The 26764-nt window shown below is 39.8% G+C and overlaps 1 protein-coding gene across 1 annotated transcript; it reads left to right on the forward strand.

The window, feature by feature from the left end:
* Positions 1–7757: 7757 nt before the first annotated feature.
* On the forward strand, positions 7758–25363 carry socs5b (suppressor of cytokine signaling 5b). Its single transcript, XM_085368921.1, has 2 exons — positions 7758–8084; positions 18385–25363. Exon 2 carries the CDS (start codon positions 18404–18406, stop codon positions 20093–20095), a length of 1692 nt encoding a protein of 563 aa, XP_085225047.1. The 5' UTR covers positions 7758–8084; positions 18385–18403; the 3' UTR covers positions 20096–25363.
* The last annotated feature ends 1401 nt before the right edge of the window (positions 25364–26764 follow it).

Raw genomic sequence — 26764 nt, forward strand, 5'->3', positions numbered from 1 at the left:
CAAACGCAGTTCGGATGTCAGATTTTGGATCTAGGACTGAGTGATCTTAAAGTTTGAAAGTCTTGTTTTTTGCCTTATGGAAAATGGGAAAAAATGTTCTATAGCGTGGCATGCCAAAACATTCGGAAAGTTAAGTTGGGAGTCTGATGTCTTAATCAGAGACTGAGGTTTATTATCCATTTTTGAAATCTATATAATCCAGAGTTTATGAAAAGTCAATCTGCAAATAACACTTTATGAGCTTATAAATGTATTTCCTTTATTTTCTGTTATTCTGCAATAATTCTTTAATCGACATTTAAGGAAGTTCTACAAAGAGAAAAGGAGACGAGGGATCTCATTTCAGAAATGAAACTCTGATTCATATCAACGTCCAAAGACTCCAATGCACACGCTTTTATCGAAGTCCGATAGCTGAGATGACCCAATGCTGTACATCTATTGCACAACATGAAGCACAGATGGTGACACTTTGTTTCCTAGCAAAGCCAAGCACATTTCTCTGCTTTCAGAAACTGACCCCATCCCAGAATAGACCGACTGAACCACAGAAGATGCACATTGCTCTATCGGGCACAAGTATGAGCGTAGCACACCATCTTCAGAGTTTATCAAGTCGACAAAAAGTGGTTGGGATGTTTCCTTGAACGTCCCGAATTTCAATTCTTTAGGAAGTGCACAACTGATCCAAACTTCTGAAGTGGTATGAAGGGTTGAAGAACTAGCTGCAACAGCTGTTAGTTAGTAAGCTGTTGCTAATCCTACTTATAAGTTAGGTCGTTACATTTTGGAGATGTGTTCATTACTACATCAAGTTGCACCACAAAAAGTAGTTGCATACAAGGACATTTGTTGTCACTAAATATTTCCACCTAATGGCCTAGTAGCTGCAAAATAATGTAAGATATGTCAGCTAGCTGAAAAGGCTAATGTTAGCTTCATAGCTGACATATTTGACCATATTTCAAAATAATGTTTATTAAGCTATTTATAAGATGAGGAAAATTATCTCTTACACTTTCAAATAATTTCCAAGTTACAAAATGTTATGCCAATAGCATTAAATGTCAAACATATTGTAAATTAGATCAGCATAATCACCGATTGGTGCTTGTTTTAATGTAGCAACTACTTAGCCTTCTGAAACTGTTGTTTTGGGCATTTTTGATAAAGTTATGTGATATTCTTCAGATCGTATCACAACCATTTCAACCCAAATGACTAAAGCCTTTTCAAGCTTAGATGATTTTTTTTTAAATGTTAAATGGTGCAACTTAGTTCGGCAAATCACCAGTTTGAAACTAGCCATTAGCGACTTAGCTAGATATATGAATAGTTGGAACAACCCATGTGCAGGAGACAAAAAGTCTTTCAAAAAGTCTGAATCAAAAAAATAGTGTTTTAGGCAATAAGGTCCTGAAATGAAAGCCAGAAGAGATTTAAGGAATTTTTGACCAGCACCCATGGACTATCCCTGTCATTTAAGCGATCTCGTAAAGAATCTGTCACCTGTGAATTGCATTACAATTTAAATAGAATTGGAGATAATAATTAAACTTTAGGATCTAGAGCAATTACTCCACCCATTCCCCTCCACAAAACAAAGTGTATGCAACAAAGGTCTCCAGCCAATATGTTTATAGGTATGTAACAACTGGAGGTCGGGACTGAACTTTTCTTGCAAGACAGACATAAAAATGCCAGTGCTTCTTGTTTTTATGCATTTGTTATTAGCTTTTTAAAATCTTTAAAAAGAAAAAAAAAAGATTTTAATCAAAGGTGCCAACTTGCTGTTAACTTTCTGTTCAGAGTCAGATACAATGTTTGATTAAAGCTTTAATGTAAAAGGTGCTCCTCCTCTCTGTCCCAGCCTGCGTTGTTGTAACTGTCTTTTTGAGCAGCAGACGACTGCAGGGTGAACAAGCCTTCTATCTACTGGACAGTTTTGCTTGCTTATGTTGTGTGAAGGTCCACCCTCAGGATCCAGGACCTATAAGTGCCACAGCCACCGATGCATTCTCCCGTTGATGCTTCTTTCTTCTCAATAAATGTGTTTACTGTCTTAAAAAGTCAGCTTGGGGATTTAACTTGGAGTGGGCCAGATGTGATGTGGGATGCATTTGTGGAATAAACCTTTGCTATGCTTATGTTCATAACAGGTTAGATAAGAAGGTCAGGAGAAATAGATATTAAAAAACACACACAGCATTAATGCATTAAAGATTTACAGTGCTGTGAAAACGTATTTGCCCACTTCCTGATTTCTTATATTTGCATAACTGTCACACTGTCACACATATGAGATCATCAAACAGACGTTAATATTAGAGAAAGGTAACCTGAGTACAAGTTTTACTCTTGTTAAAGTTTTAACTCTTGTTAAATCAGGAGTTATCTCCGATTGATCACATATTTTGTTTGGAAAGTTTAGTCCAGTTTCTCTTAATTAAATTATGTTTTTAAAACTGCAATTGGTATTTATGCTCTTTATATTATATTCAAATAAGTTTGCTGATCTGAAACGTGAAAGCGTGACAAATACACAAAAAAGTTTGCATCTTTTATTTTGAAACTTAAAAAAGGAAATTAATCCGTTTATGTTTAAATCTATTTTTGAGATTATAAGATGAATTGATTTATCTCTTGGGCAGGAGCGCCACTCACTGGGTGCAGTCTATATGTTCCTCTCTGTGGAACAATTAACTTCACTTTACATACACAGTTTAAAATTTTACTCTGTTTATTTGGTGTGGAAATTTACAGTATCACTGGATGTATCAGTATATGACAGTACCTCATAGTGGAACATATTTAACTCATAAACATTTATGATGCTGCTAAAAAATCAGTGTTCAATAATTTATTCATGCAAACTTCAAACAACACATTTCCATTCATTTTTGTACGAGTTCCTTCACTGTGATATAAACTATTTTATATTGAAAAAACAAAGTTCAGGCACATATGGCTGAAAATTTTTTTTTTAACACTCTGAAATCGAACATAGCACTTTTTTACAGTCTAAGTTATTTGCATGTCTCTCATTATTGTGCACGTATGGCTAAAATTTGACGGTACACATTAATGCAGTTTAAAATTTCCAAAGCATGATTTCAACTGAAGAAATTATTTTTTTTACAAAACTGTTAAGTAAAACTGTGTAGATCTCCATATTATAGCTCTGAAGGGGATAAATCACCTTTTATGTGACCCGTAATATCGAGGAGCATTTCATCTCAGAAGTTAAGACTCTTTATTAATGCTTGGTATCACTTTCATGCATGTTGACCAAAAAGCCACAGGGTTTCCTTTACTGGCAGAATTACAGCATCCTTGTACACTGCAAAGATGAGTTCATTTAATAATATATATAAAAAAGTATTGTTAGATTTAAACAGGGGACAGTTATATTACTTTGAGTGTGCAGTACTTAAATAAGCAAAGTAATATTATAATATTATACTCTATCAACATAACAAAAGCTCTTTAATTTTAGTTTAAAGTAACTTTATGCTAGTGTATTTTAGAAAATGTTACAATAAATGAACTACAAAGATCACATGTTGAAAGTCCTACTTTATTTTTTAAAAAGCAAATATAACTGTACAAAATATTTTCTTTGCTTTTCTGTAAACACATAGAGATTTCGTTTTTGTCAAATCCTTGTATACCACACATTTACAGGAGCACTGGTTCCATTAAAAACTGAACTTTAGCACTGTTAGCTAAACATTTACATTGTAGTTTGCCACAAAAACACTGTAAACCTGAAACAATTATCACCACAGTACTTCATGAGGAATTGAAGTCAAATGAGTCTTAATGTTCGCCACTGTAAAGGTACTCCAAACCTGTTAAAAAATCAGGTATGTGTTATTCAATGAAACTGGAGAGCGCTGTTGCCCCACAGTAAGAAGGTCCAGATTTCAATTCCACCATCAACCCGGTTCTTTCTGTGTGGACTTTGCATGTTCTCCCTGTGTTTGAGTGGGTTCTCTCCAGGAAACTCTAAATTCTCCATAAGTGTGAATGTATGGGCCCCCCGAGGAGAATGGATGGATGTTGTCATTTATTGCGTAACATCTTCAAATTCATGAAGCACTGCTGACCAGCTCCAGCACCTCTGCAAACAGAGTTGACAGAACAGGTAGGAAAATGGATGGGACATATAATGCGGTGATGTTGAATGTTTAAAATTTTATTTTGTAGTTTACATGAAGAATTTTATTCACTTACAAAATGTAAAATATAAGATGTGGATGTCTAAACCTAGTTCTCGTAGTTAAAATCTGATACTAAGGTCAGTTATAGTTTTTTTGTTGGTTTTTTTTTAGCTTTTTTAAAGATCTCACAAACAGACAGAGGATTGTCATGTGGAGCTAAAAAAAAGCCTTATAAAAGGCTCTAATGCTAATAATGCATGCATTGTTAAAGTGAAGCACGTCTGCTCACATCCCATATGAGTGATTCACATAAACTGGAAACAGGCATGATGTTTTTCTAACATCCTGTGATAAAAAACAAAACCTCATCTCCTCCTGCTCTAATTTCCTATGACCATATATGGAAATATCATCTCTTGTTTGTGTATTTTCTGTGTATCTGAGTAGTTTGACACATCTACTGGAGTCACCAATTCCAAGACATATTTGATATATTAAGGAGAACAAATCATCCTTCAAATTAAAAAAAATGATTTCATTTGCTTCAGCACACATGGACACATTTATACAACTAGAAGCCTAGAAAACACAACCCGGTGTGTGGATACTGTTAGAGTCCTGGGGTAAAGCTACATTCAGGGAAATGTTGCATCTATTAATGTGAAAGCGGTATGTGTTTTTTCTCCTCCTTCAGAAGCAAGACTTGGGTATGATTTTGGTCTCTAACAAATAGATCTCCTCACCTGCTGGTGTTGACATGTGCTAGTCACAGACTTCTAACTTTTGATCGTGCGTCGTCTGCACCATTAGTGCTGACTGTCACGATGCAGAAAGTCAGCTTATTCTCATTGTCATGTAGAGAGGAAAAACTGATAAAACACCGAATTCTGATTAGAACTTTCAAATGCAGATACACAGCACATTATGTGTGTAGCAGGACTCTTTGGGAGCCTGGAGTTTCCCCAGCTCCAGTCTGCTGCCATGCACCTTCCTCCACCGTCTTCCCTCTGGCCCTCAGCACTAACAGACACAATGCTACTCTGACTGGTGAGGTCCCTTTCCAGCCACAGAGCTCAGAGCTTCATTATTCCCCTGCATGGTTGAATTGCCCTTTCTCAACAATTACATATTCACTCTTCCTTTACCACCTTCCTCACCCCATATGTGCCATTTCTACAAGCATGAAATGTACCTAATCTGTATTCAATTATTGTTTGAGGTCCACTTTAAAGAGATAAACAACACAGTAAAAGGCTTCATGGCAAAAGACTTCCTCTATTTTCTTCATGTCTCATTATCCAGGAAAAAAGGGCTTTGGTTTGGTGAAGTGCTGTGTGAAACGAATAAAACATAATTAAAAGAGTTTAATAATGAGTTGTCACAACACGTAGAACCTATTAATCTAGTCTTTATTGTAATTTTGCTGTAATTAAACTGACATTACTGTTTGATATGAAATGCTGCAGCAAAGCACTGAAAACTGGTGTGAGACCTACATAAAATGATACCCGATCAGCAAATTGCACTATAAAAGTCTGAAAAGTACATTACATATATAATCAGCACATCTGGGGAAAAGGGACTGTTTTGTTTCTATCCTGCTGCCACAAGATGGCAACCCTGCCTTTGTCACCGCATGACTAATACCCGAGCACTGGATATAAAGAACCATGCAACGCTTTCAGGACAGAGCTGAATTTGAATTTCTTCGCTGAGCTTGTTTAATTATGATTACATGCATTATTTATTTTCTAAAACTCCTGAACTTTGATCAATAAAATGTGTTACAGTTACATTAACAAAACACTGCATTCTGTGTATCTCTCTGAACAGACAATGAGATGACAAAGTGACATCTGACATGGTTAAATAAACTGATGCTTACTGTATCAGTTTCACTGGTCCAAACAATAAATTCACCCAACTCTAGTCAAACATGCAGTAACTTTGCTGGGGGCCGATCATTTCTTTTGACATTTTAATCAAGCCCCACTTCACGAAATGTGATCTGCGGACATCACAAAATCACCCTTAACTGCTTCCCTTAATCACTGTACAAAGAAACAGAACATGAGTCCCCAAACACCAAACCTCTACTTGGTATCACCTCTGATCTATATCCAAATCTATCCCTGTACTCAGTGACTGCCCAGCCTCGAATATTAGCTGTCAGCGGTTATGGCTTAGTAGCTTACTGCAATAAATTAAAGTTTATTATGGCATTTAACTATATTCTCTCAGTGAGTACTTCATCGCTTTTAATTTCATGAATAAACATCACCCCCTGCTTTTTCAGCTACTCATAAATAGTCAGTTCTAATATGTTAGGTCTGAGCTCGCATGGACCTGTAATACACTACTATCACACCTTTCTTCTTCATAAGAAGCTGAATCACCGTAGTTAGTTATTATCATATCCTTTCTGTGTGGCTTGTTTGCTGCAGCAGCGACCTGTTAGGGAAGGTCCATGTCGACTAAAACAGTGTGAATCAGTCCTGGCTGAAGAATCAGTGCTAATGCAATTCTCTTTCATTTCCTTTCATAAGCGCAAATTGGATCAGTATCTCGGAGATGTAAAAGCTAATGTGCTCAGACGGCTCGTGATTTCCGTGAACTCACAACCCTCGGCTCCAGCTACTACATTACTCACACAACTTCCACTTCCCCTTACGGCTTGTGTCATGCGCTTAGGAATTATCCATCTCCAGGAGATGATCTCATGTGTGGGTGTAAGTGAGTAATTTCTCCTCAGAGACTTTTTAATTGTTCTTTGGAACAGGTTATGAGACGTACTCACTGGTCTACAGCACTCGAGGTCATGGGAAGTGGGTTGTAACAGGTCCTTTAATTAATTTAACGCAAATTTCCACCACAAGTATTCTTGCTTGCCGCACACGCGGATGAATTAGGCTACTTTGTAGTGTGCTTTAAAGTCTAATTGTGGTAACCAAGCTTCGATTGTGGTCAGATGATGGAGGCAAATTATTTTAGGAGTTTGGATCACAAATTCTGCATCTAAAAGCCTTCAAAATGTCAGTTTATATTGGGTCTTGGGGTTTCATAACATATTTTAATTGAAATTAGTACAAACGTAAGACGTTATGCCTTGAATTTTCCAGGCACCCTGGAGTTTGAGGGACCTGCCTTGCAAAGCAGCCTTGGGTATGACCAGAATAAGAAGATTATTGGTGAGGCTAAATTAATTATTCTAGTTATTAGATTACATTCTTCACTTATGACTCTAAGAATAAAATTGTTGTGGAGTTAAACGGTTTGCCGTTATCCCGTGGTTTCATTCACCCCACAGGCTGCGAGGTGAATGAAGGCTCGTTGGCCGTCTTTTACCCCGTTGATATCAATGTGCCAATGGACCGGCCTGCCCGGGATACCACCAGCATCACTTCACCTCTCCACGTTTCCAAGTAGCAGCCCAGCAGAGAGCCCCATCCTCCTCTCTCCGTTCATTGGTGACACTTGATGCCCATCACGAGGAGCGAGCCGCGGGGCATTCCCTATCCGCGTGCTTCGTCGGAAGTGGTCGCCTTTTCCCTTTGCTCCATTGGACCGAGCCCTTGTCAGTCGGGATCCCTCACGTTGAGCACAGTCCGCCTCTCAGACTCTGTGTCTGCTCAGACTACCGTCATATTGGTTGCTAGAAGCAGCAACGACCACGGCAGAAAAGAAGACCCCCACCATAATGAAGAACGGGCTTCCACGGCGCTTAACGCACGATTTAGTTTTTTAAATACATTTTACATTAATAAATTAAATAGTCGGTATGATACCGTCAAGTATTCGTGTACCTTCAGTGGTTTCAGCCGACACCGTGGTCCGCAAGGGGGATATATGCCTGAGTTCTCTTAATAGCCATTTTTTGCAGACAAAGAGAGCTGTTGAATAGAGCTTTCAGGAGACACACGGGTAAGATATGAAATTTAGAAACTAATCTGCACTTCCCGAACTTGTCACGTTTGTCTTCTTAGCTCATTTAATAGTACACAGGACCGTCTGGGTAACTTATAAAAAAAAATGTGGATTTTTTTAACAAGCTAAAATGCTAACTCCGCTAGCTAGTTAGTTAGCCAAAGCTAACTAAAACGCTAGAAATTCCCGTTCTGGGGAATGCTAACAATTAGCATTTTTGACAGCTCACAAGCCTGGACAGTAACTTGATTATATCTTTTGCCAACTAAATGATAAATATCTCTAATATTTGCTTTTTTAAGCATTATATTTATATGACTGCAGTCCACGAGCTAGCTCGGCAATTATGAGCCTGGAAAACGTTTTCAATAGTTACGTTCATAGCCTGTACATAGCTTGTACTCACTACAGCCTTTACATACTTAGTTATAGAATATTCACAACATACTTCATACCGTGTACATTATAACATACCATAATAGACCCATTTCTGTAGTATACTTACATATCTATACTATTGCTAATATATATTGTAATATATCTATATCACTAAAGCACTTCTGGATGGATGCAAACTGCATTTCGTTGCCCTGTGCATGTGCAATGACAATAAAGTTGAATTCTATTCTATTCTAATTCTACATTTAGAGGTGTCCGGGGGGCTGGCTGTGGTTCGTTAGCGGGTTAGCAAGTGAGCTAACTTGGCTGGGACAGGGAAAATGTGGGGCCTCCAGGACCCGAGAGGCCTTCCAGCCAGATCTATGAAGCAGCTATGATAACGTTTTAACGCGATTGTCGGATTTCTGTTGACTTTAATAGCACATGAATCTGTAATGTAGCCAACGATACTATAACGGACCTGTCAAGATTGCACTGAAACGAAGACTGTTTTTGTAATCGCATAACTTAAGGCAATTAGCATGGCATCTAAACGGATTTGGAAGAATATGTCTTTGTTATTAATTTGAGATTTTCTTTTTAGATTAACAAAGTATATATTTATTAAATGATGTGTTTGTAACGATGTACTAAGCTCAAACAACTAACAAAGGAACACGGGTGTCGAATAATTGCTGTGGAAAAACAGCGTTGATTCAGTTCAAGTAGTGCATTATTGAGTATGGATGAAAATGTTGCTTCAAAGGTGTATTTTAACCGAGAAGTTCTTCAGCGTCCAGTTTGTCAGGTTTTAAGCGATGGGGAAAAACAATCGGCGTGCTCATTCGTTTTGATGTTTTCTTATTGCATGGCATGTCCCACAAATCTTCTATAATGTGAGGAGCTACAAATACCTCATTAACTCTGTTCTGGTCTGGTCTGAGCAGGGGAGGCATCCTCCCATAATCTTGTCTTCTCTCCAGACCTCTCTTAGATCAGTGTGGTCCCAGGAGAATGGGTGTGTTGGGTTGTCGGAGAGGAGAAGTAGCCTAGTTCTGTTTCAGGACGGCCGAAATGGCTGTGGACTGGATCACACTTGGTGCAGCCATTGTTGACAACAGCAAAAGTCAGAAGGTTCAGGAGGACTGTCTCACACTTGAATTGACTTTAATTGCAGACGCATGTCTACATTATGATATGCTCATGTGTGTGTTGTCTGTTCTTTATCAATTAGAAATATACAAAAGTTCTTTAATATTTGCTATCACACGGATTGGGTATTTGGACATATGGTGGTCTGTATTCTGTGTTAATTAAATGCACTGACCTGAAAGCTAGTGATTGTATGTTTGCAGTTGTTCAGTCAGTGCCAGTATGACAGTAGCCACACTAATGAGAACAAGGAACAGATAAGACTGAAGTACAAGTTGGCAGATTTTCAGTTATAGGTGCCAGTTTTCATGAAACACATGAGCATTGTGCTTCTGTGTATCTTAGGGTAATTGTTTGAATTAGTGTCACAGTGGACATAAAACTGTCAGACTAACCAGCAAACGTGTATTCTTTAGTTTTTTGTTTGTTTTTTCTTTTTAGCTGTTTGTCAAAGGAGATTTGGAATATGGTGCCAAGTTTATGATATAATCATACTTGTGCATGAGAAGTAGTTGTATAGTTATAGCTTTTGGAAGCCAGGGACTATGTAGTCATAGTTGTTGTAAACTTGAACATTGCATGGTTTGTGTTTTTGGGGCTTTTTGAACTGATTCGCAAGATAAAGAATAACTCTCACAAGCCGGGATGGAAAAGCTCTTGAGATGTAACTGATATAATATTAGCCTCACAGTTCCAGTTCAACTTGGAGGACACACAGCAGGGTGGGAGCATGCACTTTTACTTTGGAGTTCAGTGGTTTGTTCATTTTGACAGTCCAGTTACAGAATCAAGAAAACTTCTGGCAAATTTAGGTTGTGAGCAGAAAAACCGTTGTGTTCAAACAAAACTTTGGCAAATGAGAGGCTGTTGTTTGCATGTTTTGCTTTCTCAAATTGAATTGGCTGGACGCACAGTTCACTTTGAGCCATGTACCTCTTCGAACAAATCTTGGAGTGCCTTTCAACATTTGGCAGTTTAGACATAAAGCACTTTTATAAGCATGATCATTAGTATGATGTTTAGACCCACAATGGGAAAAGTCAAATATGGCTTTAATATCTATTCCTGAAGACATATAATTATAGTATGATTGCAATAATATTGTTGCTTTAAAAAGTTAAATTAGCTGTTTAGAAATTCTTAAAATGATACGTATCCCTCTACTACACTGGAGAATGCAAATCCTATAAAAATTACAACATTTTTGATTTACATAACTAATACTGATTTTGTGCTACATCAATAAAAGGCTAGTCTCAATGTCTAAAGCAGGCTGTAGGTTTCCACAGGTTTGGGCAATATTTGACCAAGACAGGTTTTTAAACTTGTTACAAATCCTGAGAAACCACCCTTTGAACACACATAACGTGTTCCACTTAAGTCTGTTATACTGTTTGCTACAGTGTATGTCATCTGATAACTTAAAGTGGATGAACTTATACTGGTTTATAAAACTGTGTTGCTATTAGGGCTGCCACAAACAATTATTTTGATAGTCGACTAGTCACCGATTATTTTTGCGATTAGTCGACTATCAGATCATCATCCATTGGACGTAAAACGTACAGCTTATTGCACCAGCATGCATCTGCTCTTATATAACTATCATTAGCTTACAGCTTTAAGTGTTTAAGGTATGTGCTAACTAAACATAAAGGCAAGATGATAGTTTATTAAATGTTAATGAAATCTGAAGATTGTTTAGGTGAAGTTTAATAAACTCAGCCGTCTGCTCCTTGCTATCTAAAATATAACAGGACACTGGAGTATATTCTCAAGCATCTCACACTTCTGATAATCAGCTGTCTGCTTGACGTTTATTCAGCTGTGTAAAAACTATAACTTTAATCTCAGCCAAACCGATTTACTCAGGAACAAATAAAACACTAAAAAAAGCCAAACAATAACATTTTTAAGTTATCTAAGTAACTGATATATCATGTTTAACCTGAGTAGTGAAAGATGGCGGTGGGTTTGAAAACGATTTGCGTGAGCCTAGCCCCCGGCTAGCTATCGAGCTGGTGGATAACAGACGTCTCCGAAAACGTCGGAGCGCTTTTGTGGTGTCTTGATAAACTGAGTAGATATTTGAGGTTTACACAGCTACATTCTCGCCTGAAAATATGCTAAACATTTATTTTGTGACCCAGAAAGAATAATAAGAGTAATATTAAAACTAACTAGCTGCCGCCATTGTTGGAAACTGAGCAGGGCGCTATGAATTCTGGGATACAGCTTCTTCTTCTTCGGGGTTTAACGGCAGCTGGCATCCTTGTACATGCAGTGCTGCCATCTTCTGTTTCAGTCCGTTATTATTCTCTTAAATCCTGCTACTTATTCCTGCGTCTTTTGGGATCTTACAAAGCTTCAAACGACGCGTCTACTATAAAATTAGTCGTCGACGTAATCGTGACAAGTCGACTAATCGTGGCAGCCCTAGTTGCGATGCACAGCGGCTGTGATTGACCGTTACTCTCTTATGAATGTACGCTCATCGGCTGCTTTTTTAGGGACACCATTGGCTTACTAACACAAATATCTTAATCAGCTAGTAACATGGCAGTGAGTTGATGCGTTTAGACATAGGCATGGTCAAGGTAACCTAGTGAAGTTCAAACTGTGCATCAGAATATGGAAGAAATGTGGTTTAAGCGACTCTTGTCAGCTGAGAACTGGGGCTACATTCTTTTTTTTGACAAACTCACCAAAATTGGACAATAGATGGCTGGAAAATGCTGCCTGGTCTGATGCTTTTCTATTTCTGCTGTGACATTTGGAGGGCAGAGTCACATTTTGGCATAAACAACATGAAAGCATGGTTCCATCTTGCTTTATATCAACATTTCAGATGCAGTGGAATGGGGGATATTTGGGGCCCCTCAGTTCCAGCTCGGCATCGTTTAAATGGCACAGTCTGTATGAGTGTTGCTGCTCAGCATGTCTAAGCGTTTAAGACCACAGTGTACACATCTTCTCGTTGCTCCTTTCAATAGGATAACACACGATTTCACAAAGATCAGATCATCTGAAAGTGGTTTCTCGAACATGACAATGACTTCACTGCACTGAAATGGCTGCCACAGTTGCCAGATGTCAGTCCAGTAGAGCACCTTTGGGATGTCGTGGAACGGGAGATGTTCGTCCTTGATGTGCACGTGATGATTCTGCAGCGACTGTGATGCAATCACGTCAACATGGACTGAAATCTCTGGAATGTTTCCAGCACCTTGTTGACGTGAAGGAAAAAGCAGGTCCCAGAAACATCATAAGCTTGATTATGCAGACTAGTGGCTGAAGAAAGAACTGACCTTTGGAATTGGAGTTGTGACATCTGATTTCATTATCCAAGTAATATGACAGTTTTTTTGTAGTTGTTGGTAAAAACAGTGAAAAATGGCAGTAAGAATATCTGATACACAGGCAATGGCATCATTTTCACCTATAAAATGTTGCCATGATAGCTCAGATATAAATTCGAACCTCTGTTATGCACAAGTTTGGTTTAGCCTCTGCTGCTCTGACAGTGACAGATTAACTGTGTTTTGTTACTGTGAATAATTCAAACCTAAAAACTGAACTTTAATATCCCCTAAGAGCACCCAAGTCTTTAAAAGCCAAACCCTGTCAAATGTTTTTGACTTGGTAACTCAGTGATCAATATGCTAATTTAATCTACTCTGCACTGTTGGTTCAGATAAGATGCACTTGGCACAATAATATTTGTGTATCTCTGTGATTTCCATACAATGTGGAGATTTTGCATAAAGTGGAATTTTTATGTGCCTCGTTACAAGCGGCAGAGTAAAAGCTGTCGCTTACAATGACGTGCACAAAACTAGAAAGCAGTTCACTGACTGCTGTTGGCAGTTATTTTGCTGTGTTATAGGGCAATTTAAGTCTGTAGTGCTTTCTTTCTGGGAAGCGCTGATGGGGGTGACAATAACCACAGGAAAAAAAGGGGAAAAACTGTGGCCAAGAATTGATAAATTGGTTTTTGCAGTGGGCTCGGTGAAGGCATGATTTACAGTGGTGGGTTTTCCCCACTGCTGTCACTGTTACGGCAACAAACAGGAATGATCTCGTTTTCAGCGCTTGAGAGTAATGACCATAAACCCTGTGAAAACTGTTGTCGTAGTAAGATGCATTAGAATCAGTGTCACATACATAAAAATAATAATTTTGTAATGTAGTTGTGGCCACAACCAGCACCGCTGAAAAGTCGCTGAGAAGTTTTCTGAGTCTATTGCAGCAAAGACATTGGCTTCATTGTTTAGGGCAGAGGAGAGGCTTTAAACCCAGCTTCAAACAAACATTTCTAACCAGTTTAGACAATGTCATTTGTATGTTGCCGTTAGAAATGATGTGTAGTTCATCACTCCATCGCCAGTCAGCGGTAGTTAGACCGCAGAATAATCTTTTTTTTTTCTTCTTGCTGGCACTACCCCTTGAGTGCATTGAATACAGACATCCAGCAGAGCAGACCATGTAGAAAACTTGATCCGCGTTGTTGTACAGACACTTATAGAGCATGGAGTAGGGATGGGTACTGCAACCAGGTATTAAACAGACCCTAGGGCTAAATTATAAAAGACTGTAGTGTCAATAAGCTGAAGTTATCATAATGTTTTGGTTTTGTTACTGGAGGCAAAAAAAACCCCCCAACAAAACCAAAACCCAAAACAACACAAAAAACACGTTTATTATTGGTACATGAGGCTTATCTTTCTGTGCTCCTCTGTTAGTTATTAAGACATAAATCTGTGGTGCATTTTTTTTTCTGTTCCCTATTTAGAAGACAGTTCTCTCTTTCTCTTTTGGAGCCTGCATGCAAGGGGCGGGACACGGGGCAGCTCTGTCCCACACACAGAAAATTAAATGCTCAAAAGTGTGGCTGAACTTTGCCAGAGTTGATGCTGACATTGGTTGTTGCCACAGTTGCAGCGGTCTTTTAATGCGGAAACACAGTCAGTGTGTTGAAACTTTAGTGAAAGTACATCACGTTCAGATGAAGAAATGCAGTTTTTGACTGTAGAGCTGGTAGCACACCCACAATTATTCAAATTATCAGTTGTTTCATCTAAAATATGGACCTGGGTTAATGAGTCAAAGTCACTATTAGCAGGCTGAGTGTTTCGGGTGAGTGTGTTCAGTCTGGGATGGTCATCATCTGGACCGTCGCTCCCAATCCCCCAAATTTTTTTTTCATAATTTGATTGTTATGTTACTCCAAAAAAAATCCCAATAACAATATTAAATCTTTACCTTATTGCTGGTATCACATGTAGTTGGCAGGTGAAAATTACAATGGGAAAATGCCAAATGGGAAATAACCCAAATATATTAATGAGATTTTAAAAAGGTTGTCCTGTATACAACTTGCTGCCAGACCAGTCGAAATATAAACCTAAACCTCTTTTATGCTCAAGTTGGGATTTGCCTTTGCTGTTTGTTAACAGTGAGTGTTTCACTGTTCACTGGTGGGCACTGCTATGCAAAATAAAACAGCCTATATAATGCAATCAAATCTATCTCGCAGCTGAATGTTGTTTACAACAAAGCAGAAAATGGCATCCCATGTTGTCATGTTTCTCGGTTAATAGATTTTGAAACTGATTCAAGTTTATGTAGACACAATAAGTCTGTAAATGACAAACAGAGCTCGACAACAGACTCGCGTGACTGTCTGGGACCTGTTTTCAACAGGACTTAAATCAAACCTTTATTTGTAGTGATTGTGGAGGTTTTATGTGTTAGTGATTTTATTTTTATTTTGGCTATTAATAGTTAAAATAACAACACAAAAGTGTTCATTAAAAATAAATTGGCAAAAAAGAATTGGATAAACAAACTTGACTGAAGAAGTAAAGATTGAGCTTATTACACCTCACCTTCTTAAAAATGGTGTATTCCAAATGGTTGTAACTAGATTTTAGTGATGATCATATTTCAGTTTTATATTTGTCCATCATCTTTATTATATTTATCTTGACTCCTGCTTCTTTAAAGTTGCCTTTTCTTCTGAGTTTATACAGTAACGCTCATTTCAAAAAGCTGCAGTGTTAATAGACTAATTCACAGCATTTTAAGAGGTATGTTGTTAAATGTTTTGTTTTGGGGTTTTTTAAAATAATAACCTGATCCATTTTATAAATAATTTTTGGTTTTCTGTTTCCCCAAGCCTCTGATTTAGTATGCTATTTTTATTGAAATGTCTTTAGTTTGATATAATATTGATGAAGTTTTAGGCATTTTTTTGGAAGTTTTATAACATATAGTAGTCAGTTGTCAAGTCATGCTTTGAAGTCTGTTCATACATGGTTACTATATCACTGTCATTCATCATAATTTTGGCTTCATTTTTCATTATCCTAGTACCAGTTAATGTGTACTTAGTACAGATCATTGTTGGAAGGAGGAAGAACTGACTACCTGTGGAAAAATGGCAGAAAATTACTTTTATTATATTTCCATTTTTAATAATCATAACCAATTCACTGCACAGATGAGGTGGTGGTATAAAAGTTAACCTCTGCTTGCAAATAATTTGGAGTTGCGTTGTGGAATTTTGATGACATCTGCTTGAATTTTGAAGGCTGTTTTAGCAAAATAGAAAACTTATTTACCACTTAGTCTGCAACTTCAGGCTCTTGTTTTAATAAGCTTATCCTATGTCAATAAACTGCACAAAACATAGAGGGGGGGGGGGGTTCTAAATCACATGAGATTGTTTGGTAATAACAATTGTGCAAATTGGGTCTTTAAATTGGAAGATGAGCAGTAGAGTGAAATATTTCACAAGTAGCTAGACTGTTTGTTCTGGGAAAGCACAGTGCATTTACAACAAAATGGTGAATGGCCTCAAGGATAGAAATGTATCAGCCAGCTGATTGGTCTAGAAGCTCATGGAGCCAGTGTCAAGAGAGGTACACACTTTGAAGCTGGCATCCAGTTGTAGGTTCATTTGGTGTTTTTTTGCAGATTACATGTAGACCATTACATGGCTATTTATAGTCTTTGTCAGGTAGCTATTTTGCATGGACTGGGTTGTGAAATACAATGGACATATTGAAGTTTATTGCAAATTCTTTGGGTAATGCCAGCTGGGTTGTAAGCTACACCAGTGTTGCAGTTTGTTTTTTGGGGTGGGTATAGCAACCAATATTGGCTGTTAAAGGAGATTCGTTGTTCTGTCCTCATCTTTTTTCTGACAAAGCAAATCCATAAGTGGGCCAGGGTCCTAAGTCTGTGATAAACGTAGTGAGCTGCCTTGAGCAAATGTCATGTGCTGAATCTCAGCATGGTTTGCTTACCTTGCGAAACATTTTCTGTCACAGCTGATAGTGTTGAACCACGATGTGTTCGTTAGTATTTATAGGTAAACTTTACTCTGCATGCTGGTTGACATGATGTTTCATAATCGTTGGGTAACAGGTTTTAGCCCAGAAGAAGATTGAGTTAACCGGCCAAAAACAAAAGAAAAGATAGGAAGTTAGATTTGATGATTCCAGAGAGACTTGAAGAATTTTGTGTTAGTAGCTCACTAAATGCCTGTTCTTTTAAGTATGGTACAATATGGTTTCTGTGCTAATGTCTTGCACTTGTTTCATTCAAAGTTCACTGAAGATGGACTAAAATTATTTTTAGAAATGAGTAATTTGCTGTAATTCCGTTTAGCAACAGAGACCCTAAAGACCCTTGACAGATATATTTAGATTTTCTTTATAGAACATACAATATTTAGCAATTTTAAAATCATGGACAATGTTTGTTTGTTTTTCCCACTTTTTTCCAGACAAAAATAATGAACATATTACCCTAAAATGTATCCCTGCTGAGATAATGTAATGGAATAATCTTGTCACAATAAGTTATGAATTTGTTGTTTGTGGCATTAAATGTGTTGCTAATAGTGAAGTTGCAGAGTGCTCTGTAGTGGACGAACTGTGCGGCACAAACATGGTTGAAGGGTGTTTCTCCCATCTCTTCTTTACTTTAATTCTCATTTGTCTGTTATAAATGGGGAAACCAGTATATATGCAAATGGCTAATATCGGCACCATCAGGATCTAAACCTAAACACTAGTGTGAAGAAGTGCTAAGCTGTTTGGTTGAAGATACTGTTCTGGTATACGCATCTTATTGTTTTGCCAGTTGTGTGGACACTAACAAAGCCACGATGTCAAAAAACTCATCAGAAACAGGAAATGCTGTAGAAATAGTCGGTTATGAATTCCTTTAGGGCTTTGGCATCTTTGGCTGCTTCTCTATAGTAACTCTGCTCACTGTAAAATTTGGATTATTAGAATGCACTCTAGTGCTAGAACTTCCAAATCCCTGTCAAATTCTACTAGTGATAAATCAACCACTTATGTGAGAGTGTATGTGAATATACATGTGCCCTGTCTGCTGCTGTTACAGGGAAGGTTTTTGGTCAGGTCTAGACTGGCTCTGTAATACAGTACATACCAGCAGATCAGCTGTGAGCAGATCCTAGGTTCATTTATAGCTGTGGCCTTGTGTCCCTGCATGTCTGCCTGGCAACTCGTAACTCTGCTGTTCCAACAGCTCAAGCTCACCCACCTCCCAGACACTCTGGCCCCGTTATACTCTCACCATGTCTAATTACTAGATGCACATTCGTCTGGGGAATTTAAATGTAGGGCATTCTTTGTGTAGCTTGTATCTCAGTGTTAAATGTAGGTACCATTGCTGCTGTTGGGATGTTCTCACCTGTGAGTTAATCAGCTTTGTCTTCTTTTATATTCAGGTCCCAGGGGCTCCTATTAATGAAGAAAGTGGGCATCATGTGGAGCAATCTGAAGAGCAGATGCCAGACACTCTTCCACAACAACAGTTCAGGACCCCATGAAAGCAGGATTGAGGCAGACACTGTCCACTGTGTGGTGGATATCGGTCAAGGAGGCAGCTCAGGTGGGGCACAGGCATCAGGAGCCTCCAGCCCGTCACGAAGCCTCCTACCAGTGCCAGTGGTAACAGCAGGGCGCCGTCATCATAATTGTGTGTCGGACATACCTCAGATTGTAGAGATAACTATCGACAAGGACGCTGAAGATGTGCGGAGTGGGTCCGGGGGTGTTCCCTTGGCTCGCAGAGACTCCTACTCCCGTCATGCCCCGTGGGGGGGCAAGAAAAAACACTCATGCTCCACCAAAACCCAAAGCTCTTTGGAGGCAGATAGGCGGTCCGGCCGCTTACGCGGGAGTGGGAACCGTAGGGACAGGCGCTATGGGGTCAGCTCTATCCAGGAGACAAATGACTCTGTATCAGTAGGACGCAGTCTGAATGGTCGTTCTCTGCGCCAGCGGCTAAGTGATACAGTTGGGTTGTGCTTACCCCTGCCTGCTCGCAGGTGCTCACGTTCCTCTAAGAACGCCGTCACCTCCAAACGTAAGATTCACCTCACAGAGCTCATGTTGGAGACCTGCCCCTTTCCACCAGGCTCAGACCTTGCTCACAAATGGCACTTGATCAAACAGCACACAGCACCAGTCAGCCCGCATTCCTCTACTGCCCTTCTGGATGCTTTTGACCCAGCCCACCCCTCTCCCGAGGATGAGGAAGAACGTCTGCGCGAGCGCCGCAGGCTCAGCATCGAGGAAGGTGTGGACCCACCACCCAATGCACAGATCCACACCCTGGAGGCCTCAGTGCCAGGATCCTCTCTCTACAAACTGGGACCAAAAATGGCTCCTGGCATGGGAGAGGCCTCTGGGGAAGGCCGGGTCACAGGGGCCGGGAGCGCTCTGGCTGCTGCATCATCAGGAGCCTGTGGGCAGTTGTTGGGGGCTGCAGCGTCATCCCAGGACTGTGACTCTGAGGAGGATTCGACCACCCTTTGTCTGCAGGCCAGGAGGCCCAAGCAGAGGCATGCTTCAGGGGATGGTCACCTTAGCCGACAACAACACGGTCCCTGGAAGGTTCATACTCAGATAGACTACATCCATTGTCTGGTGCCAGATCTTTTAGAGATTACAGGTCTGCCCTGTTACTGGGGCGTAATGGACCGCTACGAGGCAGAAGCGCTGTTGGATGGGAGGCCCGAGGGCACCTTCCTGCTGCGTGACTCAGCCCAGGAGGACTACCTCTTCTCTGTTAGCTTCCGCCGTTACAATCGCTCCCTGCACGCACGCATCGAGCAGTGGAACCACAACTTCAGCTTTGACGCTCATGATCCTTGCGTTTTCCACTCTTCCACTGTCACAGGACTGCTGGAGCACTATAAAGACCCCAGCGCCTGCATGTTTTTCGAACCTTTGCTTACAGCGCCTCTTCATCGGACTTTCCCCTTTGGCCTGCAGCACCTGGCACGGGCCGCCATCTGCCGCTGGACCACTTACGATGGTATAGGGTCTCTGCCATTGCCTCCTGCCCTGCAGGACTTCCTCAAGGAGTATCACTATAAACAGAAAGTACGAGTTCGCTGGCTGGAGAGGGAACCGCCACTCAAAGTCAAATAGGGCGGCTTCTCCATTGCCTGTTAGACATGCTGCAGGAGGAATTCATGACTTTAGAAATTCCTCATTAGCAAAATGGAAGCTATACTGATATGGCTTTCTTACCGGTGGGGGATCGAGTTTAAGTGTAACAAGCTATACAAGATTCATTCTAAACTTTGTTTTAGTTATTACTTACATCACAAAAGTACATATGATTATATTCAGTATAATGCTGTCTGGCAAGCACATGTTTTTGCGTTGAACAGGTTGTTTTGACAGGGAGGGGAGACACAAATATCAGTGCTTTGTGTCTTTTTTTTTTTCCTTTCTCTTGCTTTGTGCTAAGTGTCTGCCTGATCCCACAACATCACCCTGCCTGTAGACCTGCATGCATGCCTCCCCCGTTCATCCTAAATTGCTATTTAGGCTTACATGGCTATGTTGTACAGCTCACTTTGTGCGCTCTTACTTTTCTTCCTTAGCTTGTCAAAGCACCTAGTGGAGCACCTTTACAAGAGAAGGTGTGTGTGTGTCTGTGTGTGTGTGTGTGGGTTGAGAGGGGATCTGGAGGTGCTATTTTGGTATACTGCAGTCAGAGCTTGTCCTATGGATAGAGCTACATAAGTCATATTCTTTGCCATCTCGTTGCATGCATCAGTGAAGCCAGAGATGAAGGAAAACAAGTGATTTCTAAGGATTATGCGTAAGTCCTAAAGGAACATTAGTTTCTCTTTTAGCAGTATCGTGAGTGATGCTTAATAAATCAGTTGACTGTGTGGCATTTAGTAAGCAAGCTAAACTTGTCAGCTTTATTCCACCTGTGTGGCATTGCTTTGGAAACATGACAGATTGTGAGGAAATCTTGTCATTGGTGCAGTTGTGAAAGCAGCCTGTCACTTCTTCACTGACCATAGGCAGTTTGGCATGTGGACACATGCACCCAGTTCAGTTCTTCCTGAAATCGAGGTTGATATTTTATTCCGTTTTATAGGTGCCTCCTTAAGCTCACGATCCATTTGTTGCATCAGCAATATCTGCATATTCAAAATATAAATAAAAATTCAAATATATAAATAAATCTCAATCCATGAATTCAACATATGTAATTACATTTGAAACATCAGTGCAGCTAGGCCTGGGTTCTTTTGGTTACAATAAAGAATCCTAACAAATGTCTTTCATAGGAAGTGAGAGCAGCTGTGTAAAGACTATCTCTTTAAGCAAGTCGATTTACAGCGTAGTGAGGCAGTAACGAGCCTTGTTCAAGATCGGGCTGTGTCATGAGACACTTCATATAGTTATAGATGAATGAAGAGGATTTCAAAAGCTCAGCAAGAATCTTCTAAAATAGGAAAGAACAACTCCCAGGATTAGACTGCAGTGCTACTTTCTCTCTCTGTTCATTGTCATAATTACAGTATTAAATGATGAGAACCCTCAACTCTTGAGAGGCGGGCATATCCTCAGTTATCTAGCCTGTCATTTCCATAATGTCTTATTAAGCCTAACCTGTGTGCCTCATACATGTCCAGTAATATGTTACTTTATTTTCCAAACAAGAGTGGGAGGTGCCTCAGCACGATCCACTCGGCTCTCATCAAATAGAACTGAAGATGGTCATAATGAAGAGTTGAAGGAGCAATAAGCTCAATATTTATTGTGCACATTAAAGATTTTATAATGGATAACATTTTAGTGGTGCTATGTTGATTAAGCTCTTGCAAATTATTGAAATAACGGTGTGCATTAGTCACATCTGTTCTGACTCTGTGCGCGCATTAGCCGTTCTTTCTTGTTGGGTCCAGAGTCAGTTGTGCTGCTGTAGCATGTTTCAGTTTAGATAGCCGACCTGTCACATGTATATTGTTTTCATCCTCAGCTTGTCAGACAGCTGTAAGGAGTGAGCTTTAAGCTTAACTCTCCACTGTGAGCATGTTGAATGATCTAACTAAGCTATCAGTATTAAAATCAGTTCATCAGCACAAGTATTTGTTCAGTCTCCTGAGTAGTTGTAAATATGCAATAACTGGCTTTTAAATAACTGACATAAGTTGAAATTTTAATAAAATGTATAGATGACTGAAGGAGGGCGAGATGGGTGGAGACTGAGTAGTTTCATTAGGGTGTAATCCTTCACATTAATGTTTCAAACTAAAATATTTAAACTGAGATACAGATGAGATCATGATCACCGAGCCTACTCTGTCGAGCTCTCAAACTGCTTTTGTTTGTTTGCTCATGTCAGCCCACTCAGCTGTTAAAAGATGTAGTTCCCATCAGTAAGGATGAATCATGAACAAATATATAATTTATTTCTTATATTTGCATCTGTGACCAAAGCTCTTGCACAAACCTACATGTATTAACTAGTAGTTTAAAGCTTATGTAGTGTTAGACTTTAACTAGTTTAGATTTTGGTTTTACAAACAATTAATGGCTAGTTCCCTGCTACACTATGTAAGACTTAGAGCTACACCATCAACTCGCTACCAAATACCTTTCCTCTGCTAAACAGTCGTCCAGTTTCTATGGATTTATCAGATGAGGATTTTTCTGCAGGTGGTCACACGATTGGTTAAAGGACTTCACCAACCAGTATTAGCTTTTTCGGCTATTTAGTGAACTGATCAAAGTTTTACTTCTTGTTTACTCAAAAGTTGTAGTACTCTACTAACAGCACTGCAGGTCTCTTTGTATGTTAATCACTGGTGTTAGCTGAAGTGGCAGGCGTGACCCTTAAGAGTGGAATAAGGCTGACACTGGGTTTTCTCGCATGTGCACTTCTATGTTTGAGGTATTTTAGCTTCCACACTTAACTGTACAAATGAAACCCCCAAACTACGCATACGTCAGACCGTCTTTCTCACTGTGTCTTGTCTCTCACGCTGCAGCCTAGCAATGGCACACAGCTGCTACAGTACAAGTGCTGCATCCTATATGCAGACACAGATCAAAGGCCAGCGTTGCCATTCTGGAGCCCGCGGTCACTGTGCTGTAAGGTCCAGTCTGTGTTGCTTTTTCTTTATTATTATTATTATAATATACAAACCGTTCCCTCGCCGTCCAGCCACATCGCTGACATCACTGTGACGATGGTGTCCTGTTTAGGCTGAGGTGAACAATAAGGAGGGAGGGAGGAGATGTAGCTGGCTTGCTGAGTCCTGGCTTCCTGTTGCTGCAACAGCATGCTCACAGAAAGGACAAGGATTTGTCTAAATAAATAGCACTTTAATTGTGTATTTGTTTTATGCAGAGCAGGCCGCAAGTGTTGGGGCAGTGACATGTTTGTTTAGTGTTTTTCCCCGTCTTTAGTCAGCATATTGGATTTAATCAAGCTGAGGAACAGATAAGTGTGTGGTTGGAGTTGTTGACCTTTTAGTCGACTTCTCAGAACAAAATTTACAAGTAGGGTCAACAGATTCAGTCTTTTGCAACTAATCCCTGCTGAACTGAGTGATTGCTTTCACTCTTATGTTGAGGATCACTGTTTGTCTGCTTTGATCCAAAACAGAGGAATTGCACTATCCACACCCCCGCAGGGATTTGACTACTCCAAAACCTACTGAGAAATTTGAATAGTTTTCATAATTTTTATACCATTTTGCTGAATTAAAGATCCAAAACAACTGAAAATGTTCCACTGTCCAAATTCTTGTGGACCGCACCGTGTGCGCGTGTGTGTTAGCTGAAGATGGTGAGACTTGGGTGGGTGTTACGAGGGGTGGGGGGAGCCGGTGCTCCTAAAATATTTCACAGGTGTTGTAGGGTGTGTTGATGGGAGTCGTTTTCTCCGCCTCGCTGAAGACTCGGTGCGTTTGTGTGTGGATGTATGTTAGCTTACGGACAGAGCCACACAGGGAGAGTTTCCCGTGGAGAGACGGGCAGAGTTGAATGTGAGGGGTGACGACAGTGACTCCTATGAACAACGCCTCTCTGCCCCAGTTCTCCCCCCGCCTCCCCATTTATTCTCAGGCAGGCCCATTGCAAGGAGAGTCCCAGGACCCTCTCAACCCAGTTTTCCCCATGGGAAATATCTGACATTAACCGTAGCACGTTTGCCATATAACTTGTAGATTTAGGTGAGAAAAAAACCAACGTATGAATGATGGATTTATGTAATAGCCTGATGAAAAGACATTTTATTCTTCAGTGGTGCATACACTGTCTGGAACACACACAGATTTGCACACACTATCAACACTTCTTCTAACAAATGCACTACCCCAGGTATTCACACACCCTCCCTTCCCCCCCAAGCCAGGGATGTATAAACATGGACCACATTTAGCCAGCGCCACGTTTCTGTGCAACACCCAGCCCACACACACACAAAAAAGGGAAGGTAAAGCTGTGTGTGTATATTCTGTGTTCTTAAGCCAAACAAAATACCACAAAAAAAGCTTAACATTTCATTAGTATGACACTATTGGGCTGCACTATGAGAGCCTTGTGTGTGGAGGCAAACCACAAACTCTGCTCTAGATGAGAGATGGTTGTCTCCTTAGCTGTCCCTTAAAATAATAGCAATACCCCTGGATGTAGGACATATAAACCAACCACCACGGTACGACTCATGGTGTCAGATCCTAGAGAAAAAGAGAGAGAAACAAAAATAAATAAGAGATTTTTAATTTTTTCATGTTCCCATATATAAATATATATATATTTTAGAAAGCTGGGTTAAGTGCTTTTATGCAAACAGAAGTATGAAAGAATTATTATTTTTCCTTATTACTGCTCCCTAATATGCAATGGAGTGTAGTGTAACAATGGTTGCAATCCTCTGTCACTTTAATGCTGTATGTGCACATTGGTTGCTGGGTGGATGTGGGTGCCGAGGCAACAGGACTTGACAGTGATGGGAACTAATGGTTGTTACTCTGCAGCACTGGGATGTTCCCAGACTGCCCTATTCGTTTTGGCCAATCACAGAAAGCCCTTTAAATCCGGGGCCACAGCCGCTGCCGCGGGGCTGACCAAACTGTCGTCAGACGAATATCGCCGTTCTGTTCTTTTCTGCTTTTCCTCACCCGTTTCTTTTCTTTCTTTCGTCTGCTGTCAGGTAGAATTCGGAGCGTGTAAATGGCATAATCATGTTCACATTTCACTGTCTGTTCTGTGTATCTGCATCATCATTCAAAGAGGAAAAAAAACAGTTGTTTTTCAGTATAACCTGTTCATTTTTAAGAGCCGTATGATGCGACACTTGTAGCTGTCACTCTTGGTGCTTGGCTTATGCTTCATTGTCTTAATATTCCAAATAAAACTGTTAAGTGTAATCCACACTGGCCCATGATATAATGTGTATGTATTTTTTTCCCCCTTTATTATTCCATCTTACATGTCCGGATTAGCCAAAAGTAGATTTACTGCAGCTCACTACAGTTTAGCTTGTCTTATTTTCCCCCACTCAAAACTACCAATCCTTAGTGTTGTCCCACCTGCCAAATCCTACTTTGTACACTCGTACAGGACACCATCCATGGATGCAGAGACCTCAGACTTTCCCTTATTACTCACTTATTCGAGGCAGACTCTGTGTGGATGCCCTGCAGTTTATAGGCTGACGTGTTAATCATAGCTCGCATCTCACCCAGTTACATTTTATGTTCTGGCCTCTTGGTATGGATGGTATGTCAGTCTGTTACACAGGAACCAATCAAAATCTCTGTTTTGTGTGTGACTCAAAAATACAACTTTCATTCAATTTAACAAATTATTCTGTCTCAGAGAGAACGGCAAGTAGATGAGCCAGGTAGCAAAATGTAAATAAGAAATAACTTGTGTTTAGCAGCCACCAGTTTTCACAAAGTGCACTTTATTGAAGTTTTCTGAAGTGAATTATTAAAAAACATCCAACACATTAGTGTTTAACTTTGACAAAGCCATTAAATTGGTTTAGCTTTGCTACTGAAGCTGTAATATAAAACCATGGTATTGATGCTAAAAGTCTCTCATAGGAAAAAAATATGACGAACAAGCAAAAAGCTCATCTTAAGTGTTGATAATTGTGCACATAAATCAAAATGTGAGATATGTGATTCCGTAGAAAACAGCTTGTGTGTCCCTGAGAGATGAGAAATGCTTTATAGAAAAACACAAACTTGTATCTAAAGCTGTTTCCAAAACCTAACCGAAAATCCTTTTAGGACAAGCATTACCACGTTTCACTTTTGACTTAATGACGTGGAATTTTATACAATATCTAGTTTCTTCTTAGTATTTTGTTCATTTGATATTATTAACATGTAGATCAAGTTTGTCTTTAGAGATTTAAATATCAAATTGAACAAAAATAACAACGTCAGCAACATGGATACTCGAGTAAAGTAATTTTAAGTGAATTCCAAGCATTTAAAAGTCTTTACAGATGAATGCGCTCATATTCTGCATGTTGTTTCACCTTGAAGAGGGTGTTTTGCTAAGGTGAGCACGTTCATACAACACCAACCAAGAAGACTGGGACTTCAGTCTGGACCCCAAAAAGAGCCAATGATTATTTAAGTTGTGGGTATTTTTGGAGGGTATAAATTATATATAGTTTGTAGCTCTGTGCTTTGGGCTCACCTTTGGAGCACAGCCTCTGCACGGTGCCCGCGGCCTACCTTCCTCACTGTGCCCAGCAGAAGCTATGCAGACAGACACGGCCAAGCTGCCTGGAACTTCACAGTTAAGTATTTGTTCATTTGA

This window comes from Diplotaxodon limnothrissa, linkage group LG13, assembly GCF_057381915.1.
Source record: "Diplotaxodon limnothrissa isolate DT_005_m linkage group LG13, D_limnothrissa_male_GT1.1, whole genome shotgun sequence".
In the NCBI taxonomy this organism is placed as follows: Eukaryota; Metazoa; Chordata; class Actinopteri; order Cichliformes; family Cichlidae; genus Diplotaxodon; species Diplotaxodon limnothrissa.

Excerpts from the sequence above, each read along its gene's own strand:
- socs5b (XM_085368921.1), top strand. The coding sequence starts at position 18,404 with ATGAAGAAAGTGGGCATCATGTGGAGCAATCTGAAGAGCAGATGCCAG.